This window comes from Balearica regulorum, chromosome 5, assembly GCF_011004875.1.
Source record: "Balearica regulorum gibbericeps isolate bBalReg1 chromosome 5, bBalReg1.pri, whole genome shotgun sequence".
NCBI lineage: Eukaryota > Metazoa > Chordata > Aves > Gruiformes > Gruidae > Balearica > Balearica regulorum.
The window spans coordinates 55,990,993-56,015,617 of NC_046188.1; the positions used below are offsets into that span (position 1 = coordinate 55,990,993).

General features: G+C 35.7%; 1 protein-coding gene across 3 annotated transcripts in view; it reads left to right on the forward strand.

Annotated features, from left to right (window-relative positions):
* The window catches only part of PIK3C2A (phosphatidylinositol-4-phosphate 3-kinase catalytic subunit type 2 alpha), a 53,025-nt gene that overhangs the window by 16,941 nt on the left and 11,459 nt on the right, over positions 1–24,625 (forward strand). For all 3 annotated transcript variants that reach the window (XM_075755039.1, XM_075755037.1, XM_075755038.1), the window contains 19 exons: positions 2,274–2,374; positions 4,045–4,202; positions 7,216–7,336; positions 8,011–8,122; positions 8,723–8,802; positions 8,907–8,970; positions 11,446–11,589; positions 13,816–13,858; positions 13,946–14,159; positions 14,247–14,369; positions 15,951–16,118; positions 19,460–19,568; positions 20,086–20,228; positions 20,850–21,038; positions 21,526–21,619; positions 21,888–21,982; positions 22,302–22,482; positions 23,092–23,196; positions 24,283–24,375. In XM_075755039.1, coding sequence (XP_075611154.1) covers positions 2,274–2,374; positions 4,045–4,202; positions 7,216–7,336; positions 8,011–8,122; positions 8,723–8,802; positions 8,907–8,970; positions 11,446–11,589; positions 13,816–13,858; positions 13,946–14,159; positions 14,247–14,369; positions 15,951–16,118; positions 19,460–19,568; positions 20,086–20,228; positions 20,850–21,038; positions 21,526–21,619; positions 21,888–21,982; positions 22,302–22,482; positions 23,092–23,196; positions 24,283–24,375 — 2,337 coding nt within the window. The remainder of the gene's footprint in view (positions 1–2,273; positions 2,375–4,044; positions 4,203–7,215; positions 7,337–8,010; positions 8,123–8,722; positions 8,803–8,906; positions 8,971–11,445; positions 11,590–13,815; positions 13,859–13,945; positions 14,160–14,246; positions 14,370–15,950; positions 16,119–19,459; positions 19,569–20,085; positions 20,229–20,849; positions 21,039–21,525; positions 21,620–21,887; positions 21,983–22,301; positions 22,483–23,091; positions 23,197–24,282; positions 24,376–24,625) is intronic.

Sequence of the window (24,625 nt, forward strand, 5' to 3'; positions counted from 1 at the left end):
CTTAATTTATCAAAGCTTGTCCTCCTGAAATTATCTTCCAAGAAATCATCAAAAATCAGTATTGAAATTAAACTAGAAAAGCAAGGAGATACTTAATGTTCTTCATTTTACACCAGGAGGTAATTTCCAGCAATACATATTTGAATTACCATTAGGTTTCTCTCCTTAGCCAAGTTGGACCCTGAGGTCAGCTCTGAGTAAACAAATAAACCTCTTTTTTTTTTTTTCTTTGCTCATTAAATTAGAATTTGTTTACCCTGGCTAAGCTTGAATGTGTAGTAATGCTTTCTCGTTCCCTAAACTACTTTGAATTCAATAGCAGAATAACCTGCAAATTTTGCTGTAAACAATTCAGAAGTGTCACATAATGGCATAAAGTGGCAGTGTTGCATCACTAGTGTGACTTAAGTAATCCTCTTGTGTTTTGCTCTTATTCTGGTTAGAGTTGCAAAGTGCTTTGAGTACTTACTTGTAATATTAGTTAACTTCAAAAAGAGTTCCTAAATAGAGAAGGCTTAAAATTTGTATAGCCGGTTTCTTGATTTGAAATGGTTGAGTTCTGTGAGTGCTGACCAGTAGTTAGTTGAATCTTTATCAAAGGTGTTTACCTTTCACTTGGTAAGTTAACTTCCTGTTTCCTTGTATGATCTTTTGTTTTATTATTATGTAATTGCTTGAAGAGCACATGTACTAGGTACAGTTGCTCAGGTTTGTCAGCAGGTCTTGTGCAGTTGCCCAGAAGTATTTTTCTGTGATAGAACTTGTCTGAGATGTTAGAATGGAAGAACCTTTTTAAATTGAAGGTATTATATGTGCTCCTGAATCTCATTCCAGGTTTTGTGGCTTTACAGCTTCCTGTTCTAATTGCTTCCTATGGTATGGCTAATCCCCAATTACATAGAATTTATCCTTTTGAACTGATAAGTGTTCATGAAACCAATATTTTAGCTGAAATAACTAGGTTGAAATGCAATCCAAGTGGCACTTATGGGTCGCATATATTATCCCTTCTAAGTTTATGCTATACTGCTTAAACAAGTTAATTTGAGCAAAAAAAAAGTTCTAAAAGGAAAAGACCGGACAGTCCCTAGCTCTGCATGTTACAGATTTGACCCCTGCTCTGAGACAGTCTAACTTGCCTATATTGTCTGATAAGCTCTAATGAAATTAGATGTTTGGCTAACTTTGTCAGCTAATAATAACCCACATAGTGACTAACTACTTAGCTACTATTTCATGCATGACTAAATTGTGATGACTTTCAGAAAAACTATAGTGCAGTCTGCTTCTTTTTTCTGGACTTCTGGGTGGATTAAACATTTCTATAAGCATTGTCAAAAGCTCTGCATGTAAACTGGTTAGAAGGCTTTATCCTCTGTGCTCAGTGACCCTAGGTTGGACATGAACAAACTCTTCAAGATGAACTTATTCTGGGGAGTATCTGGCTGGAGTTCCATGGGTGCTTGGGGCTAGTGGTGGCTGTTAGACTGCAGATGATTGAGTTCCACCTCAACCCCACTGGTTGTTCCAGCTGCTCTCTGCTTACACTAGCATTTGTAGAGCTGTATTGTGAACTGGATCAGAAACAGAGAGGGATTAAAAACTGATGCAGTTTTGTTTGTGATTATTTTTAGGTTTACTAGATTTTGTTGTTTGAAACTGCAATTTTCTTTTAGCAATTGTTTTTTAGATTGTACACTTCAAAGATTGTGGCTTACGTTTTTGGGAGATGACGGGTACATATGGCATAAGGGATTAAAACAGCAGTAATTTGATACCATGAGATTAGTTCTGAGTTTAGCGTTCTGAATGCTACTTCCTTTCGGTGTACAATTTATCTTTTCCTGCTTTGTAGGAAAAGGTAGTCATGGGCAGAACTGATGTTTAATGGTTCTTTCTGGGACTATGCTGAAGGCCGAATCGTGGAAGGGGAGGAAAAAACATTTGTCTGTCTTCCTTCTCTGGTTCAGCAAAATCTAGCCAAATTCTAATGCAACAGTTCACTGCTGAGAGCTCAGGAACTGTTATGCTTGCAACTTAATCTTAACTGATAATGATGCTGTCAAATAAATTACCTTCTATAAAGCAGTCACTGGTTCAGTGACTCTTTACTCTTCAACTTGGTAATGAAATACATTTTTCTCCTTAAAGAAGTAGACATAAAACTAATAGTAAGTCTCAGACTCCTGAAAATCTGTCATCTACACATGATTTTGCTGGCTACAGGAATGTGTTTGCAGCTATTTAAATACTGTATTATCTTTGAGTTGCAGAAAGACAATGGGACCACTGGCATGCTGACAGAAAACGTGCTTCTCCAAGAAATCGAAGGGCAGAATCAAGAACTGTCAGCTTTTTCTCAAGCAGTTACAAAGTAAGAAATTACTGAATGCAAATTAGCTTACTGAAGGAAAAAAAAGTTAACTCATTTTCAGTTAGGTTGACAGGGCCAGTCCTCCATTTTTTGCTTGATGGAGCAGATTTCAACATGTCCCTTTCCTTATCCCATTTTTTCCTGGTTTTGTCTTGGTTTTTTAAGAATGCAACAGAATTGTTAAGGTGTTCAGTACTAAAGGTTTTGAATTATATCCCCTCTTTATTCTTTTGGTCTGGTGACTTTCCCCTCACTTTTATTGTCTTTATAATACTTTTTATCCTTTTTATTTTATAAAAATACTTTTTATTTTTCTGTATTTCCATATCTCTGTATCTCCTTAGTCTATATATTTTGAAAGAATTCTTTCTTCTGAAAGAATTTGAAGTCTTTTTGTCTTAGTTGATGCACCTCACTAAGTCCTGTCACTCAATGGTTTTCTAACCCTTAAATGCTCTCATTTTTATTGCTTCCACAACTGGAATTCGGTAACAAATAAAATGCTCAAACTTGTTCCTGCTTTGATCAGATGGCAATGTTTCTTAAAGGTCATACCAAAGAAAGTTGGACTTTGTAACCAGGAAGGCTCCTTCTATTTTTGTTTACTGCCACAATTTAATGAAAGATTATTGGTTTTGCTTTCTTCCTAGAGAAGACAAACTTGGTATCTTGCCTCTTTTCCACTCATCATCAAAATACAAGAACTAATGGGGGAAATAGAGATCTTTGAAGGATAACAGCTGCTTTTTAAAACAGGAATGTTTATGAAATGAAAAGCAAACTCCATAAAACCAGTGGAAAGTCATATACCTGTGAAACTTACTGATGAATAACATAAGACAAAACTCATATAAAATAGGCTTGTTGCAACAGTTTCTAGTTAAATCTAATTGTTGCCCTTTCTTTCAAGAGCCAGTGCTTAAAATGCTAATGGACTTTTGACTGGGCAACTCTCTCTAGAGGGATTCCTTGGTTTTTTTCATGCGATTGTTGGGAATCAAGATGATGAAATAGATGACCCTTATAGATGAACTCTTTTCTTAGTCTCCTATAACAGTAATGTTGGCAGAAGGTTACGGTTAAATGATTTTATGTATGTTAAATAGCAGAAAATAAAAAGCAGCTATCAAAGTGCTGTCTATTCATTACTAAGTGAATGTTTTACTTTGTTTGTGTCCTAAAGAAAAGCCTTTCCCTTAACTTAGGCCTCTCTCTCAACTTCCACAACTTGGAATAACTAACTTCTGCATAGTATCTAAGTTCAGGTTAGACTTCCACAAATTAAACCATGTGAAGAGTTTTGTGATGCTTTGTGCATAAAAGAAATTACCCTTTTTTAAACTCGTTTTTAACAAATGCCATGGATTAGCTTTTTTAAACCTGTTTCAGAGCTTAACTTCTACAGAAGCTGGATATGTCCTGTAAGCATTCACCTATTAAATATTTTAAGCTAACCTGCCTAATTATAAGCTAGGTTTTTTCCTCTCTAACTACCACTTGTATAATTATAGTGGGCAGTGTTTCGTGAGAGTAGAAAAATTAAATGGTGTTTTGTACATACAATTTAGGTAAAGAGCAAAAGGTACTCTTTACTGTTCTGGCTTGTGGTTATTTTGCTTTAGTCCTAGACTTATCCATTGTGTTGTTTCATAAAACTTTTCTACTTTCAGATTGAGGACCAAGTTTCCTTACACTAATCAGCAAACAAATCCAGGCTTTGTGCTGAGTCCAATCATGCTGCAGAGAAATTTAAGTGGGGAGAGTGCCAGTATCAAGGTTTCTATAGAAATTGAAGAATTCCAGCAACCAGTAACTTTTACATGTGATGGTATGTTTCTGCTTTTTAAATTGGAGTTTCCTTGTAAGACTTAGCATGGTGGGTGGAGACCATACACTAGGCCAATAGCTTTCATTTTTGTAATCGCTGGGTCTCAAGTGTAAGGACTGTTTGTGGGGATGTGGAAAAGTTAACTGAAGAAAGAACCTAATTCTGGGTCAGTGCCTCTGTCAGAAAATATTTAGAAGCTGACAAAATGAAACATTTTTTAAAAAGGAAAGCCAAGCAAACCAGAAGCACTATTCTATCCATGGGTGGGAATGTTAAAAAAGTTTTTCAAGAGTTTGACCTACTTTATGGTAATTGAAGGGATGACAACTCCAGGACTGTGATCCTTAACTCTTAATTTTTTATTTCAGTGCTCTAACATGTGTTTAACTAAACTTTTGCAGGCTATCTAAAAACTCAAACTTCTTTGGGGAAGTAAGAATAAACACTGAAATTATCTATTACTTGACTTCAATATACGCTTATGAGCACAGACACTAAAATAATACTGCCGTGATTTGCCACATCTATCTGGCCCAGTTTTGTGGGTAACCAGGAGTATTGATTTGGGGTGGAAGTTTTAGGTTTGCCTTGTTCTTGTACCTAAATTCATGTTCTCTGTGCAGTCAAGATTGCACAGCATGTTTGTATTAAAGGCTGTAACTCTGGATGCTGTCAACTTCTGGCAGTTCTTGGTGATAAAATAACTAATAATAAATAACCTCAGGAGCAACTTTTTAGCCTCTATACTGGTCTAGTCTCTTAGCCCTTGTTAGGGTTCCCATTCACAGACCATGTCACCTGGTAGAGAATCTGTGCCGTGGTGGGTTTTTTTAGTTTGGTTCTCTGTCTGTAACAGTGTAGATGCTTTAGAGTTGGTTGTTCTCAGATACGAAGTTGCTCTATTGCTCACTTAAACTAGCTGCTCTATTGGAAAACAAACTCTCAGCGCCTAAGTGTTTTCTTTCTATATTAATTTGCTGGGCCTTGTAATTATTCTGCTGTGATTTAATACTCTTTTGTTAACAAATGAAGTAGACTGTAAGTGTAGCCTAGGAAGGGTTTCTGCTCTTCACCCTTAGGATGACACTTTCCTAATATTACAGGCTTAATCCTTTCCTACAAAAGGCTTTGGTAGCGTAACTAAAATGTTAGGGCCTCAGCCCTTATTTCCAGAAGTTTTGTGAATACCTTGGAATGTTTTGCATTCTAGCCCCACATACCTTATTCTTTGTACTTTCTGCTCTCTTCCTTTTTCTGATGCTGAAACAAATCACAGTTAAACTGTTTGTCTTCCATAGCTAGTGAAAGGTAGGTATCTGTAGCTCATAGGTGACTAGTAATAGGTGTACTTAAAGTTATTCTCTTTCTTTAATTCCTTCTGTTCTTTGTCAAATTGCTGCATAGCTTAGCATCCTAATGCTAGAACTACTTTAGTATGGCTTTCAGTTCTTTCAGCCTTTCAGTGTTCTGACAACTCAATGTGTAGAAGGGACCTAGGAGGGAAACAGATGAACTTTAGAGCTTATTTGGGTGTACCTATTCATTTTGCATTTGCTTACTAGACTTTACATGGAAGTACAAGTCTACCTGAGCAATCATTGCGTGTCAGAAAGAAATGAATGTCTTTTGATAAGACAGAGGGTGGGGAAAAAGGTGGTAGCATTATCTTTGCATTACTCCACTACAGTTTGCAGGACTGGCAGACCTTCACTAATGCAGCATCTGACTATAGCCCATAAACTGTTACTGCATCTTTTTTCTCTATCAACCGCCATATTCTGTGCCGAAGGTAGTACAGCAGTTTCACTCTAGATTAATAATAAATTAAATAATCTTAATGAGTTAAATAGTGTTTCTGAATTCATACTTCTTATCATTCCTTGTTCTTGAAATCCACATACTCATTCTTCATGTGCTGTCAAATACCTCTATGCTTGTAATAATTAGTCATCTGTTAATGAGATGAAGCACTTGCATCATATCGTGGAAAATATTGTGGCATTACTTTTCTGTATCCACCAGAGTAGTAACATTTCTTTATTTTTCAAAAAAAAAATATTTGGGGAAAATTAGGAAGGTCCCTGGAGGAGGGGAAAAAACCCACTCTGAAGGTACTGATGAAAAAATAAGTTCTTTTATACAGTGTGTTTTACAGAATTTTTGAGGCACGTAGTGACATGTTTTGCAAATGATTTAAAGGAGATGATCAGAAACTCTGTAGGGAGGTGTAGAGAACATTTTGTACTTAAAATGTTTGTGGTGTTAAAACATAGCTGTGTATTTTTTGTCAGTGACAGCTGGTGGGTCTGGGGAAATTGATTTTGGGTTTGACTGGGATTATTTCTTTTGCTCTGTAGTTGCTGGATAGAAGAGAGAGACTGTTTTCAAAAAAGCATTTGGAGCCTGATGTGAAAGTGCTGGGAGTTAAGAGTTCCTTTTACAAAGGCTTGGTGACGCTTACTGAGATCTGATCTGTACAATGTAGAAACTGCCCTAGACAAATAGAAAGGAAAAAGGACTTTCAGTAGGATTTGCCTCTGCTACAGCTGATACTTCCTCAAAAGCAGAACAGATAGTGAACTTCCAACTCTTCAGATAATGATTTTTAAGATTTAAGCAGCTCTGGGATCACTTACCTATTTGAAGTGCTTGCTAAATAAGGCAAATTTATAACTTTCTAAAAAAAAAAAAGACTATTCATGTATAAAAACTTCTGGAAAACAGACTGCAGACTGGTTTTATACTTTTGGTCAAGTGACTCCACTGTATCCTAATTTAAAAAGGATTTATCGATTTCTTAAGCTACAGGCAGGTTTTATAAGATGCCTTTCTCTGTGGGGAAAAAAGTGAAGATCTCAAGCTGTGAAATTTAGGAGATTATAGAAGCTTAAGAGTCCTCCTTACAACTATAAAAATAAATTTCACTAAATAACTACAATTTGTGAGTGGACAATGGTTAATATCATTTGCTGTAGATTTATATTTGACTTTTAGATGTAATTTCTTTAAACAGTGAGTTCCCCTGTTGAGCTTATAATAATGCAGGCACTTTGCTGGGTGCATGATGACTTGAATGAAGTGGACATTGGCAGCTATATCCTGAAAGTGTGTGGCCAAGAAGAAGTTTTACAGAAGTAAGCAAACTCTTTTTCGTTAATACTTAATTTAACTTCATGCTTTCTCATGGCGCAGTTACTGGAAAGTATATGTTTAACAATTAAATGCACGAAAGCAGAAGTCTTAAATGTAGAAGAGTCACACTTTGCACAAAGATCAGAAGTCTTTAGAGTTGCTCTGGGATACAGCAAAGTAGGTTCTCGACAGCTTCCTAGAAATCTGTGTTCAACACAACGAATGGCAGGTTAGAACAAACAGGTTTTTTCAGCTGCAGATTTCTAGAGTATTTGTGTAGATGGATGTTGCAGTTTTCAGCTGCTCTTCAAATTCCAGCAACCAGGAAAAGAAATCTATTGATAACTTCTAATAATCTTAAATAATCTATGGTTGATCCCCCCCCCCCCAAAAAAAAAAAACCTGCTGGTTTACAAATCCCTGTTAGTTTTCTGGGTTAGAATATTTGGTTTCATTGTTAGCCACAGTAGTTAAGAGCTTTGTCAAAAGTATAGGTGTCTGTAATAGTATACTAAAACTTCTGTGGAAGTGAAAATTACATCAAGAAGTGTGTGGAGGTTAATTCACTAGTTCCTTATTTTGAACCAACAGGTTGCATTAAATATTCCATGTGAGGTTTTTTTTTGAAAACCACTGCATATTTTTGGTGTAGCTATAGCTTTCTTTTGTTTAACAGTAAGCACTGTGTAGGAAGTCATGAATATATTCAGAACTGTCGGAAGTGGGATACAGAAATCAAACTGCAGCTCTTGACCCACGGTATAATATGCAGAGATCTGGCACGGACAGTAAGTACCTCCTAAACTGCAACAGCAACATAAATCTTCAAGAGGTTGGGGGGTTTGCATCAGAGTTGATGGATCTGAGGTGTAACCTTTTTGTGTGATTAACAAATTAGCATGTCTGCTTGGTGTTGGAATTGTATTCTCTTATACTAAGAGGAAATTAAATACATACTGAATTTTTGCAAGGCAACTAATATAAAAATTGATAATCTCTCTTACTAGACTGAGTACTATAGCTGTAAAAAGCAAGCATTTGGACTAAACTTGAGACCTGAAAGAGAAGCAGCAAATTTCTGAGTTAAATAAAAGCTGAGAACAGGTTTTGAGTTTAATTAGATATGTATCAGACCATCAAAGTAGTAGGTGAAGAGTATTTGATATCTGCATAGTTAGGCATTTGATTGCTGTTTCTTCTCTCTTCCCCCTGTCCCAATGTGTACATGTTTCTTAGGCTATTAAGTAGTTACTTCTTTTCCCCTTTGAATAGATCACCTTATATCTTTCCCCTTCTACTCCACAGGTATTAGTCATGAAACTTCTAAAACAATATTACAAATTATAGAAAGGTGAGAACTGGACTTAATATCTAATATTTTATTGCAGGAAGATGATGACAGAACACCCATACATTTAACCAAACACCTCTACAAAGTAGAAAAGCCTTTCAGAGAACCTATTATAAGGTAATGTTATATGGTCATTTTAGTAATCAAGCCCACTCCTGAATTTCTGACCAAGGTTATGTTAGGTTCTTGCACTTGTGTTCAATAATTACTATTTCTTGCAGGTCTTCTATTGAAGAGCTTCTTGATATGTATCACAAGGAAGTTACCATAGCTCTTAAAAATGAGGTAAAGGCATCATAAATTATTGCTGAATGAAAAGCAGCATGAGAAGGTTTACTAATGAGATAGTTGGGGGCCGGGGGGGGAAAGACTTGCAGGGGAAACAGGGATAGAACAAGCTGTCAAAAGTAAATTTGGCATCATGGATTTCTAGATTGCTTTTCTTCTTCCTAGCTTTTCTTGCAAACTAGTTCTTACCTAATCACAACTAGAAATGTTGTTTTCCAAGTCCTGGGATGCAAAATAACCTTTTCCTCAAATGCTGGAAGACATTAATTTAGAGGAATAGGGAAAAGGCCTGAACCCTGACTACGTCAGTTGTTGTCAACCAGATAAAAATCTACACAAAAATGAACAGTTATAGTTGTGCACAATTAATATAGGCATTCTATAACCGAAGCATGTTTGGAACATGCAAGCAAGTTTTACACAAAGTATAATAACATCTTACTCTGCACTATTTGATTAAAATACACTGTCAAAACCATTGTCTCTTTCGGTGCATGATAGGTAGCTTAAAACAGCTTGCATGTGGAGTAGTTGGGAGTAATTTCCCAAATGCAAAAGCTAGCTGAAGATAACCTGCTTTACTCGTTGCTAAAAGGAGAGGCTTCGTTTAACTCCTCATAGTAATGTAACTTGGAGACTTAAATTCTTAAACATTAGATGATTATGTTTCTTAAACAGTTTCTATAAGAACAGTCTTGAAATGAATTACTTAATTCCAATACTTTTCATTTACAATATGTTGGTATGCCTCTCCAGGAATGCAGCTCTGAACAAGCTGATGTTGACTATTTACATATTCCCTTAATGTTATTTAATTCCCTTGATGGTGATTCACCATGTTCTCAAGGGTAATTTTGAACACAATCATTTTGTAGAAGAGTGAGATGTTACTGCTCCTTGATATGGTGATGTTTTTGTTGCTTTGTTCTTACAGCTGCTTCAGCTTGTTTAACTGTGGTTTCACAGGCTGAGGTGAGGAATGCAAAACATCTCAATTTAGGCTGATGTTCTACTCTTTCTACAGTCTTTTTGAGGATGGGAGATGTAGCTTGTAGGCGATGGTGATTACATCCAAATAGCAACATTCCTGTACATAGTCAGTAGCTGAAGCTTGCCAAAGTGAAACAGGGTAAAGTAATCCCTAAATAACTTGTTTATAGCCTTTGATTTCACATCGTTGGACACTTTAAAAGTTAGCTGTTGTCTTTTTTTACTGAGATTAATTAGAGAGCCTGTGAGGAAAATAGCAGTGGAAACTTTGCTTGTTATGTGCCAAAACACCTGTTATCTTCAAAGTGTTAGCTTTGAAAGCATGGCTTAAATATTTACAATGTCTTCTGACTTCTATGGTTATTTTCTTACCAGGACAGAGTTAATTGTTGCCAGGTAACTCCTGATCCCAAAACTTTTTCATTCTAATGGCTTCTTTGCTATCCATTCGTAGGAAGGTCATGAGAATGTGTCTTTGGGGTGGGGGTTGGGAACCAGTGTACATCTTACCAAGAGGATATTGCACTAATCCCTCTTATTTAGTTATAAGTGCTTATAAGTGATTGTGAAAGAAACCTGTACGTTAAGCCTTTAAAAAGTAAACAATTATTTTGAAGCAAATATTTTCATTTTCTACATATGTTCTTTAAAACTGGATGAAGACTTTGCTTGTGTTAATTTAAATCTAAATAATCCTAGGTTTCTTGGGTTTTGTTTAAGTGGCTTTTTTCTATTTGAAGAAAAGGAAGGGAATATTAGAGCATCTCAACTCTGTCTTAAGAGCCTACCAGCATTTTTATTCTCTGATAAGAAGCTGATCTATTCCTTTCAAAAAAGATTCCCATTAGGAGGGCAAAGCCCCTTCCTTTCCATCTCCAAGATGACAGTTTGCAATTGCTTCATCTGGAAGAACCATTTAAATTAATACATAAGGCGAAAGTTGCAACACTCTTTTCAAAAGTATGTTAAAGTGAAGTAAAAAAAGATAAGTTCCATTATGGAAGCTACTCTGCAGTGTAAGTGTAATTTGAAGATATATGTTTGTTTTAAGAGGGTTGAAATTGAAACACTGCTTCATTAGTGTTCCTTTGTTGCATTAATTGAATATCCTTTTTTGAACTACACTTTTTTTTTTATGCCATGAGGGAAGTCAAGCTTAATATCTCGTTAGAAAATGCTTATCTGCCTACCACTTAATAGAAAAATTGTTGGAAACCTCCTAATGTTTCCTGGGACACCATTCTAGAATCTGTACTACTCCTGTGTTTTTGGAACTTATAACTGAGCTATAAGGAAGCTCTCTATATTGAGGTTTTTGTTTCATCAAATTGTTACACCACATCTTAATGTAATTGAGATAAGCATCTCATAATGACACTTTCTTGGCAATTCATTCTAAAAAAAAAAAAAAGAAAAATTAACCAATACTGGGTTTCACAATTGTGATCAAATCAATCTGTTCTTTCATACGTTCCTTATTAGGACCAGCAAAAAGCAGTACAACACATACTTAAGACTGTCAGAAAAATCTGTTCTACATTGGATTGTGTAGAGACTCCTGCAATAACGGAATCGGTTAATAAGCTGAAGAGGGCTGTTCGTCTTCCAAGGACTAAAAATGCTGAGGTAAACTTTCACACTGTAAATTGCATTCTGAGGTGCACTTTTTAACACTGATAAGTACTATTTCATAATTTTTGGTAGTTGCAGATACCAGCAACAGTTTGGTCAGAGTTATGTTCGGTTTTTTGGTTTTGTTTTTATTTTACCTGATAATTTTCTATTTATTTTAACATCTCTCTGCTGTTAATGCATTAATCACTTGTTCTTGGAATCCTTTTCTGTTCTAAATAGTGATTTTTGTTTTTCAGTAATAAGTTTTAGAATACTGTTTTCTGGTTCTGTAACTACAGACTTGTCACGGTAGATGCTACTAAATCTGACTGAAGGAAACTGACAACTAGCTCATGCATTCTAAAATCAATGCAGTTATGCTTAAAGGAGGAATTCACATCCTGTATTTTCTGTGCAGTATTTATGTGAACAGCAGTAGCATCTTAAAACCCTAACAGTTCATGCTCCCATTCGTGTTCTTGAGCATATGGACAAGAATTTAAAAATCTCTCAAATAGCTCAGATTTTGATGATGAAACTGCCTTACAATGAACACTTCACTTGAGCAGAATTGTCTCAAATAGCGTTGTCAAAAACAGTCATTAAATGGAGAAGCGTGCGAATAAAAAAGCTAAGTAGTCTTGTAATGTTATTTCTGTTGTCCTTCTGCCTTATTAGAATGGCGATTCATGTGCTGTTCTATTCACTTTTGGCTTTGTCAGTTCAACGATATATTTGTAACACTAAGCAGAAGTCTTGCAAAATGCACTGGCCAAATAAATTTAGTTGTCATAAGAACTAAAATTCCTGCAGCAAAATGCAGGAGACATATTAAGAAAACTTAGTGAAATACAACGTATCAAATATTTCTTCAATGTTTGCTTTTCAATAGGAGAAAGCTGTAGAAATAATTAGATTACAGTGTAAAAAGAACTTTGAAAAATAATGCTATCCCAGCAGAATTTGAAAAAGGTACTTATTGAAAAGTAAAACTCTGCAATTATCTTGTGATGAACATTACCATTTAGCCTATGTGTATGAAGGCATATAGGATTGCTTTCAGAAACGAAATTGTTTAAAAGATTGGAGCCAGTTGCATCTAAACCTTATGTAAGGTATTGTTTCATTTTTATTTTTCTTAAAGTAGTTTTGTGGTTGGGAGAAGTGGCCAAAAAGTAAAAGAAAACAGTAGATTGTCAGGTAGAAAATTACATATATAGTGCTGTTTCAACAGCTTGGCATCCTGTCATCCAAACGTACTTGGACTACTTGACAAGTATGGTGGAAACGTACAGCAGTTTATCTGAAAGGGGAAAATGATGTGATTTTTATTCCCCCTGCTAAGTTTCTGCGTGTTTTTTTTATAAGTGTGAAGTTTTTTGTAGTTAAAACTTAACGTTGACAAGATGCTCAATTAATACACTAGAAGTGTGAGGAGAGCTTTCATTGTTCAGCAGCAGTTGTGACAAACTGTTGGACTTTCTTGACAGTATTAGGAATTCACTGAGTTTTGTTTTAAATCACAAACTTAGTTGTCATTAAGAGTTTTAGCTTTATTAGAAATTGAATTTGGCATGAAACCCTCCGTTATTAGAAGGGAGCAAATTCCCATGACTTGTTTGTCACCTTTTGTCTTCAACAGTGTCCTTGTTGAGACTAGACATTGCTGTAATACTGTATCATGTTTAGACTTCCAGTTTAGTAGACTGAGAAGCAAACACAGAAGATAGTATGAAGTGACAGTACTTGCTGTTCAGTTTTCACAGTTGTTTGATGTTTTTTATTCAGTAAACTTATCGTAACTCTGCCTACAAAAGATACCTTAACAAATACCACAAACAAAACAGCTGCTTGGATTTAAATTACTGGGTAATAGAGCTAATAGCTTCTACTTTCATCTGTAACAGCCTTCACCAAGTTTTATCTCTGCTCAGAGAGGTTAGAGCATCCTGAGCAATACTGCAATATACTGTGTCTCTTGAGAGTTCATAAAAGATGTCAAAATAGTCGTGGCTTAACAAAACATGAGTTTTGAACTTGGTGCACAGTTGATGCACGATATGTGAATTGTGATGCTGTCAGTTAACTCTTGAGCAGCTTTGAGTAAAAAGATGTGTTACACAAACCTAAATATGGGCCTAGTTCAGATGTTTCATAATTTCTGTACAGGATACTTGAGTAATGGAAAATTAATACACGTTTCTTGGTACTGAAATTTGTTCTAACTTTACTGTGTAGGTATCCTTGAAATGTGGTGATGACACTAGCATGAGCTCATCTGGTGAGTAAAGTTCTTCAATTTTATTTAAAAACTGCTTTGAGATGGCTGTTTTAAGAAGATATGCAATAAAGATAAATTATAATTTAGGTTCACTGCAGCCTGAAAACCTTCTGAAAGTGGGTATAGACCGGTTAACAAGAGCTGTTGAGGCCCTTCTGCAACTCCACATGAATTCCTGTAGCAGTTCTGCAACAATTTCTCCAAAAGATAGTAAGAGTACTAAGGAAGCATGGACTGCCACAGATCATCTCCAGTTCACAATATTTGCTGCGCATGGAATTTCTTCTGGTTGGGTATCAAAGTGAGTATTTTATTAATTGTAAAATTCATCCTGTTATAGATTTTTGGTTTGTTTGTTTGTTTAATTTGCTTTCTTTTTCTTGTCCAGTTATGAAAAATACTACTTGATTTGTTCTCTGACCCATAATGGAAAAGATCTGTTTAAACCTGTTCAGTCCAAGAAGGTTGGCACATACAAGAACTTCTTCTACTGGATTAAATGGGATGAACTGTAAGTGACTTTAGCATGTTAAAACTTCACTAAAATATTTTGGTTTAGCTGGTATCTACCTAGCTAGCTGCTGAATACAGTCATTCAAACAACTCTTGTTTCTGATTCCATTTGAAGTATTGAAAGAACAATGTGTGAAACTTACCATTTGGAAAATATTTCTGATTGTGGTATTTCACTGTTCGTTTTAAGTGGGAATGGAAATGCTGGACAAGCGCCCTGTGCTAATGTGTTTGTAGTATACAACTATAAGCAGTAGGGAAGGTCATGGCATCCCTTGTAATGGGAACAGCTTGTGCTGCTCAAAGAAGAATGAATAAAGCTTGCTTATAAGCAGTACTCAGATTATGTAAATGGAGAGGAAAAGCAACTCAGTTTTACTAACTTTAATGCTGAATCAGTTTTTGTTCCAAATGCGTTGTAACAACTTTGTATCTGAATTTAAACATCTAATTTAGGATTATTTCTGTAAAGAGAGCAGACGCATAAGTGTGTAAGAGTATCTGTCCATAGCACATGAGAATGTCTAGTTTGAGCTACTAAACTTCAATTTCTCTTTATGGGGCAGGGGAAGAGGGAAGGGCATGCAGAGAAGAAATAAGGAGAGGACGACAGGTGATAACTGAGAGGGGAAAAAATATTATCTATGCAGAGCTTACTCCTTTTCAACTTAATAGTTATCAGGCAGTCTGTCATAAGTGGAGCTCCATGTTGCACTATATCTCTTTTCCTGATGGTTTTTAAAGGTCAGAGATAGACTTTCAGGGTATTCCTTAGGGCCTTCAATGACAAATTATTTCACACCAAGAATGAGAGGTTTAGGTTCTAGAATACCTGCCTTCAGAGAGTAGTCCAACTACCTTTTTTTTTTTTTTCTGATGATGCAAGGGATAATTGTCACATCTTTTGCTAGCAAGTACTAGTGTATTACAGTGAAAGATGTGTTGGATTGCTATAAGCTGCTTAATATAGTTGAGGTGTTTTATAGTGTAACTGGCTTAGTAATATGCTGTGATAACTTTTAGAATGATATTTTGGTGAGTTAAAGAAAATGAAACTTAAAGCAATAAAAAGTGTAAACAAAAATCTAAATTGGAATTGTTCAGTGAAGTGTATACTCCTCAGCTGCTTTCTTTATGGATGCTGGTTATGTACCATTTGAATTTAGCTTTCAATAGTTCTTAATAGATTCTTCCATTTGGATGAGAAACTATTGTCAGCTGACTAAATCTGAGAGATTAGGAGGCAGCTAACATAGAATTGTGTGTGTCCTCCTAGTGAGTAGAGTGGGAAGACTGGTTATGCTGGACAGTGTGGTTCTGTGAAGGAATGTGATTTAATAGACAAAGATTAAAAAGGGCTGTTCCAAACCTGGCTACAGTGCAGAAGTGTAATTTGGCAGGCTTTGCAACTATTGGTATGGGAGATAAAGTGAAGCGAAGTATAATTGCATGGAAATGTAATGCTTGTTCTTCAATGTTAATTAACTTCTTGAAAGCAAGAAACATCATTGGATTATATGGATAAGCCTGTAACTGACTGACTGTCGTCTGACTGACTTTTAATACTTGTATTTTACAGAATAATTTTCCCCATCCAGATTTCACAGCTGCCCTTGGAATCGATCTTATGTCTGACTTTGTTTGGAATCCTAAATCAAAGTAGCGGGAGTTCTCCTGACTCAAATAAGCAGAGAAAGGGCCCAGAAAATTTGGGTCAGGTTTCTATACCTCTCTTTGATTTTAAGCGGTAAGTATCCAAAACATGAGTAAGATTATTAATACTACTTTATACAAAACTTACTCCACCCCTGTAACTGTAGAAACTACTTCTCTATCACTGAATGTAGCAGGCCATGATAAAGGTAAGAATCATAAACTATATTGTTATGTAAATACTACCTTCAGTTAAACAAGATACAAAACACGGTGCTGGGTTGTAGTATTTCCATCTAACTGGCTGAAAAAACTTACCTGCTGGAGGAAGTTGAATATTGTTTGGATGAAAGCGAATTTATTTGCAGGAAATATTCATAGTAATGTGAGCCAAAAGAGGTCACGTTAGTACCAACTGTTTGTAAGTATGGAGTAGGTGAGTATGTAAGTACAACTCAAGTTGTCCTTTGAGGAATCCACTGGCATTCAGTAGTTGCCCTGTAAGTCATACACAGCTAAAGTATCCACAGATGTCACTGTCTCCTGAATTGATAACCTCCCTTCTACTGAAGGTGCTGTTTCATGAGTTCTAATATCTGATTCGACAATCTAAAAGTACGTTATATTGGCTAAAGGCAGTTCAGTCAGTATTCACACATATTTTTAGCAGATGAAATGTAAACAGCCAGTTCTTGGTGAATTCGTGAGCCATGGTGAAAGGGAGTGCAACTTGTAAAAGAAAGTGTTTGTAGCAAGCCTTGAATTCAGCAGGAATAGTGTCTAGTGCAGTCCAGAACAGAACAGAATCCTGACAGCAGGTAAGCAGTGTGCTATGGTTCTATCACATCACTGGGAAAGAAGCACTACTGCCTTAAATCGGTCTTAAGATAGGAAAGAATAGCGCTTATCTTTACCCAGTCCTGTTTGTAGAGCAAAATACAGCGATGGCTCAAATTTTTAGAAATAAAAGACCTTCAATTTAAGGTCTGAAGTATTTCTAAGTGCTGTTATTCTTTAGAGGCGTCTTTGCCTTGGCTGCAAAATATTCAGTGCTGTGTGTTTTGTAAGTTCACATATGCAGAAGCCAAACTGGAAAATTTTGGATATATTGATTTTTTTTTCTTTAATCCTTTTAAAAATTCCTAAATCTGATAATAGGGTGGTAATATATAAGCCAACAGGAGAATCAAAATACTGTTTTAAAATTTAGATGCATTTTAAAATACAAGTGTATATTCATAGATAGGAAAAACAAGCCATTTCTCCCATCAGCCTGTCTCTGAGTAATAGAGATCCCAGGATATTCTGAAATTTGATTCAGAGATGGATTTATGTAAAAATAAATAAAAATTAAAAAGGAATAATTAACAACTATGTTAAACTTATGGTATATTTCTAGTTTCAACTGGCCTTCCTTCAAGTACAGTTGCTGGATCCTGTTAGACCTTTCTCACTAAGACTGAAAAGCCTGCTGTAACTTTCTTCAGTGGAGTGTTCATGGATTTGTTCAAGTTGCCTTGTCCTTGGAACTTTCATTGTGAAGTGTAGTCCAAAACTTATCGCTTTGGTAGCTATTCAGTGAAACATTAACCAATAGACTCAAACCATGGATGCCACAATTAGGTGCGATGAAGCAGAAGCGATCACACCATTGCAATAGCTTCAGCATTTATACTTAAGATTTCCTATTTATATGTGCTTCTGATTTCTAGGTTTTACTGGAAGTTTAAATCATTACTTGTCAATGAATGCTGCAGAAAGACAACCAAGTCTTTGCTGGACAGTTACTTCTATGTATTGCTTATGTGTCTTCCATGCGGTTTGCATCCTCGGATTTAGATACAGCTCTACTTTCTCTGCTTCCCCTTTTATATGGTGACAGTTTCAACAGCTTGGGGTTGCTTGAGTTTAAGCTTTCCTGCATTGCAAAAGATGCAGCCTGTGGCTGCTTTCACTCACTACTGAAAGTTGAATTTCTTTTCATAAATGATGCTTATTTCAGCCTTATATTTAAATGTTGCATTTCAGTCTCCTATCTAAATACCACATTTCACAGTATTTGATTGAAAACATAGCTTTTGGTTTGATTTGAATTGCAGATTTATCTTGTCTTCATGCTGCATGGTGTTCTCATAGTAGTTAGTTTGGGGAGAAAACTGTATTTTCTGTTTATGCAGAGGACCACAACAGAATGTGTTGCGCCAGGGTTTACTGAATTGCCTGTATGTGGCAGCTGTAGAGATGCTAGTGGTCTAATCCACTTGCAGTCTACATTAATTACCTAAGTCTAATTTAATTTAAGACAGTAGCCATATATTCCAGTTACAATTGACAGTAGCATCAATAGCAGGCAGGAGCTAAAACTTTTAGCTAAAACATAGAAAGAATAAAAGGTTATATGTGTGTTTTGGAAGAATCCGTAATCAAGTTAAAATCCCTTTGGATGAAGTATGTGTGGAGTGCCTTAAAATATCTTGACATGTGGATGAGACAGAGGGCTATGGCAAGTATATTAAACTGGAGAGTTATTAAAAAGAACAAGCTGTTCAGTTGTGCATTAGTGGCATGATTTAGTAATTTTTATTGGCATCATAAGCTCCCAGTTAATCAATATTTACGTATAAAGAACTGTTCTTTCTTTGAAACACACATAAACCCTAAAATATCTTTCAAAATATACTAAAGGCTTTGCCTTCAAGCAGTCTTTTGAGATGTATTTTGATTTTAAAAGACTGATAGAAGTTCTCTGTGCCTAACGTTCAGCACTTAACCGATTTATGAAGTATCCTGAGTTGTGCCTTACTACAATTGGAAACAATATTGGGAATAAACTGACAAATAGAAACATCATCTGATAGGTACTGGCAGAATCTAGTAATGTGGAAAGTCCAGGCAACTGGCAATGTCTGTAATATTCATATATCTATATATATGCCTGTGTTTTTTTCTGAGAGGGTAAGAAGGTGTGAACGTTCAGTTTATTCCTCAGAGGCAAAAGTATTCCTTTTCTCCCTTAAGAAATGGGAAGCACTTAATTTACGTAGGTCAGGTGTGTCAGCACTGAACTTCTTCTCTGCCTTTTCCACCTAAAAGTTGTATGCAGCGTTTTAAAGGACTTAAAAGTACAGAAGACATCCAGTGAAACAAATAAATTCACTTGATCATAATTCCCTTTTTTTAAGCTCTGAACTGTATTGGCTAGTACAGCTTGAATTTGTGTTCTTTTCTGAACATCAGTGTTGAAATACTCATACTGACTATATGTTGCTACTGCAAAGATAAGAAAGTTTGAACTATCCTCCTATACCACAACACCACTTTGGAATTGTTTCCTTGTAGTCACTGTTGGTCTTCTCCAGGTAGTACTTTAATAACTAATATCTTGTGGAAATAAACAGGCTGTGACACTAATACTTGTACTTACTTTTTTCTCAGATTGTTAACTTGTGGGACAAAGCTTTTGCAACTCTGGACCTCATCACATCCACATCATGCATCAGGGATGGCCAGTAAGAAAGGAAATATGGAAAGAATAGTATTGCAGGTTATATATAATTATGACTTGATCTGACTATGTTTTGTTTGAGCATTGTGACTTGTACCTTTTACATGAGTGGTAGTAGATCAATTAATGTTCTGGGGAGAGTGTAAATATTGCTAAGTCATATTTGAAAGCCAGTGTAGAATAGTGGTTACTAAGCATTAAAGGCAAAGAATAGAAAGCTGCTGTAAGTGTATACAAGTCAGTTACTGAATCTCTATCTTGAAGCAGGAAATTGGAGATGCGGTGGTAGTACATGCTATTGGTACTGGGAGAGAACAGCTTTGAAAAGCAATCTGTAGAAATGTATGCTGAGATGGGAGTTGTCTAGACCCAAACAATAGCAATTCCAGTTTCTTTACAGAACATAAGCTCCTCTCATTCTAAATTCAGAGTCCAAATTTCTCTTGGAAGAAAAGGCACATCGTTAGGCATCACTTAGCAGTCCCAAAACATGGTCAGTACTGTTCTTAAGGGCTTACTTCATCTCTCTCTCTTTTTTTTTTTTTTTTTTTTTTAGATTGACTTCCCATCTCATGCTTTTGATATTGAATATAAAATTCCTCAACCTGCAAAGACTACTGTGCATCATTCCATAGAAACATTACAAAAACCACTGAGAGAACACCTCCTTGCCATTCTCTCAAAGGATAACACTATTGGGTATGTTCATCTCTTTCTTTCTAGCTATGGTCTCTTTGTATGTGACAGTTTGTGGCTAGGATATGGAATACTTACTTATTTTTAAATTTCTTTCATATGGCTCTAGTATATTTTGAAGACCTGTGGACACTTAAAGAAGAGATTGAATTAAACTTGCAAAATAATGGTGCTGACTTAATAAACATACTTGTGCTTTCGGTGGCCAGTGCCATAATATCCTCCCGTTGCAAGATTGCCACATTTTGACTGCCTGTTATACATGCCTGTGTTCTGCTTGGCAGTTCTTCAGTTACAGGAAGCAGTGGCTGTTCGTAATCCATGGAAGCTTTTCTGGCAGGCTTTCCCACTCATCTACACCAAACACTAACATTTTGGTTTATTTCAGATTATACTAAAACTTATTTTTGTCTTGCCCAAATTATAACTTTGAACAACTGTTTCCATAATGTTTGAGGCTTTATTTTGCTTCTCATTTTGACTTTTGTGGAGGAAATAGCCATTTTAATTTCATTACATTTTGTGTGTTTAATTATCTGTATGTATACAATGACCAGTAGCATAGGGATTATTCAGGTGATGGTCTGTAATATGCATTATAAACTGAAATGCTTTTGTCTGCAGGCTATCAAAAGAAGATAAAGAATTTTTGTGGGAGAAGAGACATTATTGTCATAGTCATACTAGTAGCCTACCAAAAATACTGGTTAGTGCCCCTCACTGGGACTGGGCAAGTCTTCCCGAAATATATTCATTACTTCAGCAGTGGCCTCCTTTATCGCCTTTAGCTGCACTGGAACTACTTGATTCAAAGTAAGAAAAACAATGTAAATAAGCTCACTCTGTGTGTGTGTGTGTATTGTGCATTAAATGACTCTTCTTCAGTAGAAGATTCTGAATGGCATTCTTGTGGAAAATATCGCTGAATTTTTAAATTTAGCAGAAGCTAAATTTTATTAAGGTTTCGAAGAACACGTGCTTACTTTATTTATGTAGGCTTAACCAAGTCATGTAGTGAAAGAATGGCAATAGTGGTTAGGATTCTGAAATCTAATTTGTGACAGGAGAGCAAGCTATACAGCCAAGCTATCAAGACTGAAGTTTTGAGAGATTAGTGTACTTGTCCTAAACACGCACATGTGTTTTGCATGTGAGGTAACCAAGAGCCTCAAACTTGTACGTCCTTTATTGAGCTATTGAAGACTTTATATAGGTTCTTTTTTATCTAGCTGACCTCAAAAAAGAAAAAAACCCTACATGAACAGAATAAGCTTAATGTGGACTTGTGGTGACTTTATAGGTTTGCTGATCAGGAAGTACGAAGTACAGCTGTGAATTGGATGGAGACATTAAGTGATGATGAGTTAGCAGATTTCCTCCCTCAATTTGTGCAGGTAAGACTTTCTGCCTATGCTGAAGTTTGAATTTTTTTTGCTCTTGAAAACCCAAAGGAATTGCTGATTACTAGTAGCAGAAGTGCAATTGTGCGTCTCTATACTTAATAACCTTAATGCATGGTATGGAAAACAACTTGAGTAAATTATCTTTCTGTGACTGTCCTATGGATTTGAGATGATTCTGTCTGTGCATTAGTCATAAAAATCTCAGTGTTTATGTAGAATTAAATCCAGACCTGATTTATTTCATTTTCTTGGTATTTAGGCATTGAAGTATGAAACTTACCTTGACAGTGCTCTTGTCAAATTTCTTTTGGCTCGGGCATTGGGAAGCATTCGAATAGCACACTACCTATATTGGTAAGATGTTCTTTGTTGCATTGTTCATGTAATGTTTACTGTAAGATCAATATTTCAAGAAAAAAGTTCTTTCTTAATACCGTATTCATAACAATGAATGTTATGAATGGAGTGTACAAAATGTAGATTCTGGGTTTTTTCCATGAAAAAACAGTGCCTCTACGAGGCACAAATTTACTGCCTTTTATATCCTGTATATCATTAACTTCAGATATATATATATATATAGTACTGAATAACTAAAATATTTTAATGTCTTAGTATTGTATTATTTGCAGTATTTTCTTTAGGAAAATTTAACTTAAATCTTTTATTTCAGGCTTCTTAAGGATACACTGTATGATACAAAGTTTGGTGTAAGGTATGAGCAAATTCTTGGAGCTTTTCTTTCAGTCTGTGGAAAAAGGCTGAGAGAAGAGCTGGAGAAGCAGACCAGACTGGTGCAGCTTTTTGGAGTGGTAGCAGAAAGAGTAAAGCAAACAAGTGGATCTGCTCGGCAGGTGTGTATATATTTTTAATATTCTTTAGGAAGATTAGACTGAGTATACCCTCAAAACAATCCCCTCAATTGCCTTTTTAGTCTAAGTTCAATAAAGCATTATATATAAATATATAGGAAGATCTATGAATCTGTAGCTCTGCTTTTTAACAAGGTAGCGGCGTAATGAAGTTGCTGTTTTTGTCAAATTTGTTGTCATTTGAAACATAAGATTGTGTGAGGTGATAGGGTAAGTAGGATGGTTTCTGTGAACAACAAACTAGAATTGGATTTAAACCTATAACTGCTGAAGTTATAGGTTATAGTTATAACTATCCCATTATGCAAAAGAATGGGATATCTGTTTATATGCTAATAATATGAACTTACAGTTTGATAGAGTCGCATTCTATTATCTCGTTCAGTCAGTCAAAAAAAAAAAACCCAAACCCACAAACTTGTGTGATGTTAGTGTTGTTCTGTTAGGTTTATGTATTTCTAATAGCTAAAACAGCAGTTACAATTTTTATCATTCCTTTGACAGTGAGGAGTTAAAGCATTGGTTTCAGGATGACTTTGTCCAGAAATTTTCTGTAGATGCTTCAGTTAAGAAAATTTTTTTTGTCTGCAGGCTGCCTTGCAAAATGGTATGGAACGTGTGCAGTTATTTTTCTTGAAGAATAAATGTCGTTTGCCTCTCAATCCCAGTCTTGTGGCAAAAGAGCTAAATATTAAGGTACTGCACATTCAGAGTTTCAAAGCCTTTCTGTAGAAATTGTAGACTAAGCTTTTACAAACAGAAAAAAAAAATTGAGGTGCTTAAAAGCTGTTTATGCTGGGGGGGGAGGATTTTAATTAAAAATTCTGATTGAACAAGGCAGTGAAATTAGCTGAGCAAAGATAAAGTTTATAGAAATACTTGTGTAATATCAGTGAAGGTACCTGTATTAAAGAAAAAATATATAGATATATATTTGGATATATATCTGTCTATATATATCTATCTCTGTAATAACTTGTTATTTCTTCAGACCCTGCCTTTTGAGACTGGCATTCCTGGTTATAGTAAAGCAGGGGACTATTCAAAGTGCATGGAAAAAGTCCTGTTTGCAGTAATCATCAAAAGAGAAAATTGAGCAAGGCTATGAAGTTCAAACAATAAGTAGATACTGTGAAATAGGTGAAACTACCTGTTACTGGTTGTGTCCAAGAGATGCACTAAGTCCAGGGAGGCTGGCAGTAGCTTTATTTTATTGTGAAGGTCCAGCGAGCAATTACGTAGGAGAAGCAGGTAAATTATTTTTCCAGAACTCTGCAAGATTTGACAAGATCTGCTCAAGCAGTCTTGATTATATCATCATGCATGACTGAGAACCTAAAGGTCTGTGAGCACTGGATTTAATCCTGCGTGGAGAGACAGTTAGTCTTGTTTCCTTCTTTACTGTAACTATTAAATCATAAGCATGTACTTGAAAGCAGATAAACGAGAGAATACCATGAAATGTGAAAATACCTGGGTTTTATGGTATCTTCTAGTTTTCAAAAAAAGCTGCTGATAAAATATTTATACATGTTTTATTCACTTTTCCATTTAAAATGTATAAAACATCACTATGCAGCGCTATTGGCTTTTGTACAAGAATTCAATAAATAACAGCCAAAGGGCTCTTTATTCAAAGGAAGCAACGTATTTGCCACAATCGCAATGTTAAAAGTCTGAATAGACAAATTGTGTGTCAAACCTGCTTGTTGTCAGAATGTCTTGTTTTCTGGGCAGGCAGGAATAGTCCTTTTCGAGTATTAACACTACATCTACTTGTAGGCATGTTCTTTCTTCAGCTCCAATGCTGTACCATTGAAAGTTGCACTGATAAATGCAGACCCTCTGGGAGAAGAAATTAATGTGATGTTTAAGGTAGGCCTTACATGTGTATTGGAGGGAAAAAAAGTTGAATGATAATCACTATTTCATTATTATCAATTAACTTTAGCATTGACCAATAAGTTTAGTTATTTTGTGAATTTACTCCTGCGTATCTAGAAACCAATGTCTGAACAGGTTGTAAAGTTTGAAAGTAAGTCTACCACATGTGAAAGCTTAAGTGTAGCTTATTTCTTTTTTTAAGTGCGTAGCTATGAAGAATTAAGGAGCATAATGTATCACT